This window comes from Ananas comosus, linkage group 19 (assembly GCF_001540865.1).
Source record: "Ananas comosus cultivar F153 linkage group 19, ASM154086v1, whole genome shotgun sequence".
NCBI classification, from domain to species: Eukaryota; Viridiplantae; Streptophyta; class Magnoliopsida; order Poales; family Bromeliaceae; genus Ananas; species Ananas comosus.
This window is the reverse complement of record NC_033639.1, coordinates 8,205,633-8,212,105: the sequence shown is the minus strand read 5'-3', so window position 1 is coordinate 8,212,105 and position 6,473 is coordinate 8,205,633. Positions and strand designations below refer to the sequence as shown.

General features: G+C 35.2%; 1 protein-coding gene across 1 annotated transcript; it reads right to left on the bottom strand.

Annotated features, from left to right (window-relative positions):
- On the bottom strand, window positions 1,275-5,440 carry LOC109725025 (proteasome subunit beta type-3-like). The gene is made up of 7 exons (XM_020254069.1): window positions 5,335-5,440; window positions 5,024-5,205; window positions 4,530-4,637; window positions 3,532-3,621; window positions 2,601-2,685; window positions 1,879-1,973; window positions 1,275-1,460 (listed from the first exon to the last, which is right to left on the bottom strand). The coding sequence occupies exons 1-7, from the start codon at window positions 5,338-5,340 to the stop codon at window positions 1,412-1,414; spliced, it is 615 nt and encodes a 204-aa protein (XP_020109658.1). The 5' UTR covers window positions 5,341-5,440; the 3' UTR covers window positions 1,275-1,411.

The window sequence follows — 6,473 nt, the reverse complement described above, 5'->3', positions numbered from 1 at the left end:
TTCTAACTAAAGCAAAATCATAAATACAAAATTACAAAAACAAAGAAAGTCAATTATAATAAAGACTCTAAACTAAAGACAATATATATATATATATATATATATANTTAAAAAAATCTAAAAACTAAGGGATCTCCATATAAATTAATGATGAATATGTGAACGGTTGAGAAATGCTTTAAAGTGGTTCTTAAACCCTATATCTAAGACATATTGTGAGGATTTATGACGATTTTAATGAGGATAAAGGGATGAAAATATTGTGAAAGGAGGATGAAAGGATGAAGGATTTCTTGCCACGTGGCAAGAAAGATTGTGCTTTCATTTAGAGTTATAGATGATAATTCTGATGCTTCTCGACGGTAGTTTTCAAATACAAAGTGAATTATCAGTACGAAAATCAATTTTGGGACTTCATGTATTAAATGTGGTTTTATACTCTATGCTGAAACAATTCTAAAAAGGCCTCAAATATTTTGTACTCAAATTTTAAAAGAGTTTAGTTTGTAACTCTCAGCTTTGGTTGTTTGTAATTGACACTGACGGGAAGAGGCCCGGTGGTGTGTTTAATCAATTGTGATCCTTATCTTTTAAACAAACCTATTCAGTTTTATCCTGGGCCAAACATGAATTTGATTATTAGATCTTAAACTAAATTAGAAATATGAATTAAAATTTAGTATTCAAATTTGAGTCGAATTTTGAATTCATATTGTGAATTTCAGCAAATTTGTTATTCCGTATCGAGATTTGAATCTAAATTCAAATTTGAAATTGGAATCATACTCTGAATCTTAGAGCATGTTTCTTGCCAAGGATAAAATCTAAATTGGATTCATAAAAAATTTAATCTCTTGTAGGCACCACAAATAAGGCAGGCAGGTTGATCCAAAAATAACAAGAGACACTGTTTTCCAATTTTCTTTTATTTTTTTTTTCTTTCTTGGAATAATAATCTAATTTAGCATGTAGGAAGACTCAATTGAAAGATGGATTGAATAAGTAGTAGCATCTCAAATTAAGAAAGTGCCTGTCCTCCCTGGAGTTTTTCTGAGTTAAGCAGCTTGATAATAAAAAAAACAACCTAATATATGCAGAAGATTCAAATCAGAGCTTCTGCTTCGCAAGCTCAAAAGCTCATCAAAGCTTTCCCCCGTATCAAAACCCCAATTTTTTTTGTCTTTGCCATTCACCGACTCGAATTAGAGAATCCATTCGAAATCTATAAATATTCTTTCTGAAATCAGTTGTAATCAAGCGAACAACCCATACATAAAGCAATCACTAAATGTACTTTGTAGTTTGTTCCGTCACAGAAAAAACAGCAATTAACGTCGAAAAACTGTAGGAAAACAGCATAGTTTGAAGGGTGATCAATTTTCACTACTCTTCGTATCCTAAACAGGAGGATTCAGTCCATCCTTCCCTTCAGTATTTTCTCCTGCACTTCAGTCGGTGTTCTGCAATAAAGCCAAGGGGGGGGGATGCAGGTTAAATGTGGAAAACAAAATTGAGGTTTTAGCTAGAGCAAAGTATGGGTTTAACACTCTCACTACATGCTAAACATCAAGTTATTTTCAAAAGGTAAACAATCCCAAATTGTTGCTAAACGCTGGACAACCCAAAAGCATAACCAGTGTTTCTTTTTTTCCTAAGAACATGACATTTTTAGAGGTATTTAATCTGTACTATAGTAGTAGTCTCAGAAATGAAGAGTAGAGAGCACCAACTTGGCGAAACATGATTTTTCACGTACCCTATTTCAATCACCGGTTAGGCAAAACGATTTGCAAGGCTAGGTATTTATTTAGCAACAAGAAAATGCACGAGTGGTGCAAATATCAAAGAACCGTCAAAGAGGCTGAATGAAGAACTTACACGAGAAGAACATAGCCTCCCCAGCCACTCAAGCAATCACGATCCACAGATGCTAACAGTGCTTGCGATATAGTCTCAAACAACTCGTCAGGTTCCTGTCATGCGAGGGAAAAAGGTCAATGTCATGCCTCATTATGAAATCAATACAAGAGAATCCTGGAACTCTCCCTATCAGATTGCAGTCATCAGGGAAACATAAATTCAACATTTAAAATGGAGAAAGACAAACATAAGGTAGAAAGAAGTACTATTATTCATGCGCCAGCTGCTAACTATATCCTGGCTTGCGTGTGTTAATTAAGAGCTTTGGTTTCATATTCTCTGTGTGTTATTTATGCTGCATGTATGATACTGTTTATTAATCTCAGTCCTAAAACTCGCTCTGAATTTGCAACTATGCACAAACATGACTATGTAAAAGAGCTTTGCACTTATGGAGGTAAAATGCAAATAGCTTACGGCAAGACCCAAAAACTGTTCAGCATTCATAGATACGAAATGACATAACTTCGATCCCATGAACTTGAGAGATATCACAACAAACGTAACCCAAACAATGAAATTAGTCACTGGTACAAAGGAAAATATCTGTACGTCATACCTTTATCACTAAACCGTCTAATGACCAGAAAATATGACCGTCACCAAGAAGTAGAGCCAAAATAATATGAGCCAGCTAAGATACTAACTATATAGGCACGTATAACAACACAGCAACTAACCATGTTAGGCTTGTACATGGATTCGCAAGCACCATACAGGGATTCCGAGGCTGTACCAGAAACAACAAAGTCTTTGGCAAGCTCCCTGCAACAGAAAATTACCCACTTCATACTCTTCCAAATAAAGAGATACAAATTTAAAGAATTCAGATATACCACAAGGGGGAAATATATGGCAATAAAGTAGAGAAACAACTCCTATCTAAAGTAAACTTCCATGTTTTAGCTAGCCGGTAAGCACCATTGGTACATGGAAGTTTACCCATAAACTAGCAGGCAAGACAACTTCCTTTTCCTTTCATCATCGGACAAACATTCATATCATCGATTGCACATTTCCCAATTAGCAGGCATGAAATTCAGAGGAACTTCCCTAGGACCGGCACTGGAATAATTAGACTGAATGCAAGTTAGAAGGTAGAGTTTATCCATAAATTGGCCTAATAGCACCCATGGCAAGTGCTCAACTTGTCTCAGTTTTGCTGTACCCGGTATTTGAACACCTATTTTTAAGGGCTTACATCAGGTTCAAAACCAGAGGGAAATTATTTGTTGATTGTTTGAGAGCATTCCTACTTCTGAGTTTTGCTCTAGTGAACTCTGTAGTATCAAGTAAAGGACCAAATGAAGCCTTTAGTTTATATAGTGCTCTCTCTTTCAGCATCTATTATAGAGCATCTTTTACCAAATAAATGCAGGCAACCCAGAAAAGCTCTATTTGAATAAATTTGTCCTTCTTTTTTAAGCCCTAGAAGAAACAAGTAGAAATTGTACGTTAATCTGAAGAATGCCAAGGTACTAGAAAAATCTCCTGATGCAAATAGAGACAGCAAATAGCAAGCAACAAAAGAAGTGCTTTGCAGGTGTAGGTAAATTTGGTTAGATGATAAAGAAGTTTCTTGCAGGATAAGCATTGGAAATGGATAGTTACTTGGCACCGAGGCAATCCATAGTACAAATGAAGGGTACATCATCATCTCCTAACCCAGCAATTACCGGTTGGCAGAAGTACGGGCCGAATCTGCAGAATTCAAAGAACCTTTCAGCCAAAGCCACTATTATAGGGAAAGGAAAAAAAGATAGAAATGGGTAGAAAACCATCTCGCAAAAAACAATACAAAAAGGCAACAACTAACAGATATTAAATGAGAAATTTCAGCCTGCTAATGGATTTAAGTTCACAAATTACAAAAAGAACTTCTGTTACATACATTTGAATCTATTAAGGCATACGTACTTCTGTTCAAAACTAAGAATTAATGTCAAGGAATGCATGCCCACTCTTATCTCTAGTTCTTTCTTTGCCTCTTTCTATAATCATTCTCCTTAACCCCTTTCAGAGCACCTCCTCCTCGCACATTCTGATGCCATCCAATATGTCTTCATACTCCTACAGTTCCTCCAAATACTTTTTAGCCTGCTTCTAGAACAACTTCTCTACTCCTGAACAAAATTCCAGCATATGGTAAATGAAAAGTTACGAGCCGATGACCATAGGCTATAGCACGAAGATAAAATTAACTTCTGGGCTTCAAAACTAGAAGCTCCTCTATAGAGCTTCTGCATCTAGATACAACATAAATTACTAGTAGATTTTCAATAAAAAAGCTCCTAGGACTTCTTCGAACAGCTCTACGTACACAACACTTAAGAAAAAGCATTGGATGGGAACCAAACATTCCACTGATATACGCAAAGAAACCTATATCTCATCTCTCCTTGTTTTATCATCTATCCACTCAACAATCTCATCCTACATGCTCTTTTATTGCAATGATCAAGCAGATGACCTGAAATCAAAACCATTAACTTCTTCACTGATTTTGGAATTAAACCAAAAATAACCATTCCGATCATTCAAACAAACAAACAAGGAGGCATGAAACTTCCATTTTCCATAAACTTTAATAACCGGAATTAAATTTAAACCTCTTCTCATATAGCAAAGCGGAGACAAGGCTAGCGAAAGTCTCCGGTTTCATGTCCCTCTCTTCTCGAAGCTGATACAGCTTATGCCGGAACACAAGCCTCTGGTGCCTGAACAACACAAACCAAACAAAAATATACTAAATGATAGGTTCCGTGTAAAGCAACCATTGTAAACAATTTTCATAAAAAATAATTAGAAAAACGTATTTTCGATGAAAAAGAAACTATCTATTTATTGTTTCAATTTTAACTTTTCAGTTTGCATTTTTTTTTGCTGGAAAAAATCGAAAATCACCCTAAAATACGGAAAATTGCTTCAAAATTAATAAGTATTTTAAGCAAAACAAAATCTTTTCGACCTGAGAGTTATTTTTGGACCTCTTTTTACACGCAACCAAACACTGCCCTAAAGAACACCGATACTATCAAATCAAACCCCCCCCCAAAAAAAAAGCCACAACCCGGGCAATCCCGGATCTCTTTCTCTCACTTACAGGGTTTGCGCGTCGGTGGCGAGGCCGGAGAGGCCGACGTAGAGCTTGTCGTGGATCTTGTAGACCCTCTGGAAATCGGTTGCGATGGTCTGAAGCTGGACGCCGAGGCGGCGATCGCTGGCGATGGCGAAGCAGTTCTTCCCCACCATCGCCACGAGGGCGCTCCCGTTGTACTCGAAGATCTACAAACCATAGGAGAAAGAGAGTGATTAGAGACAGAGGGAGAGAGAGAGGGAGAGAGAGAGACAGAGAGAGGGGAAGGAATTCGATTAGGGTTAGGGTTTTGGGGGAGGAGGGAGGAGGATACTCACCGACATGGGCGACTGAGATCGGGGACGAGGTTCTCGGAGTTGGGAGAGAAATGAATGTATCTACAATTATAAGCTTGTGTCGTAAGAAAGGGGAAAAATGTATCGGGGGAGGGGTTTTGCTCGGTTCGGTTCCGTTCGGTTCCATTTTTTAAGAAAAAACCGAACCGAACCGAAACGAACTAGAAATAAAAGCTAAATTAAATCGAACCGAACTAATTCGACCGATTTGGTTCGCTCGTGGCCCGTTTGAGAACTTTCAATTTTTATTTATTATTATTTTTTTTAACTCTGGTATTTTTATATTCTAATGCCTTATTACTTCATTTAAAAATATTATATATATATAGAAAGAGAGAAAATGGAGCTAAAATACTATCGAGAAATAATATTTACTATTAATTTTTTTGACTGTTGAATGTTTAGGCTGTGATAGAAAAAAAACTTCAAATGCTACGCCTGTGGTTTCACATTTTTTTACTTTAATATCATATGATTTAAAGTATATCAATTTAGTGTCATGTCGTTTTATTTTTATCTTTTTATTATCGATTTTACTAATTTTTTTCTTTAAATCAGTGACAAAATTAAAATTAAAGAGTAATAAATTGAATATTCAATAAATCTGGATGGAATATTTGAAGTTTTTTTTATATATAATTTAACAAAATATTAACAAAAAAATGATGAAAAGATAAAAATGAAACCAAAGAATACTAACTTGATACACTTTAACCATAGGATCCTAAAGTCAGAAAGTGCAAAACCACAGGGGTGATATTTAAAGTTTATCCATAATAATATAATAGCTCAACTCTATAAATATATATTATTCGTAATTTTATATTCTTTTAAAAATACAGAAACTCAACATATTTGTGATTTTAAAATTACGTATTGTTAATAGTGCTGCACGGCTCTTAAAGCAATACGATGGTTAAAATGTCAGAGGCATAAATACTTTTGTACTTTTAAAATTATTTTATTTTAATTCTTGTACTCATTTATTTTTTAGAAAAAGTTACTACCCACGCATTTGGGTACCACCTACTTATCATGTTACACATATTTATTTAATATTTGTATCCTATTATCCATTAATTTTATCAATTTTTTTAATAAATTGTTAAGTTAAAAATATG

Coding starts and splice junctions, on each gene's coding strand:
- LOC109725025 (XM_020254069.1), bottom strand. Junction 3,622..4,529: donor GCTTTGCTATATGAGAAGAG/GTTTAAATTTAA, acceptor TGAATTCTGCAG/ATTCGGCCCGTACTTCTGCC. Junction 2,686..3,531: donor ATGGATTGCCTCGGTGCCAA/GTAACTATCCAT, acceptor TTTCTGTTGCAG/GGAGCTTGCCAAAGACTTTG.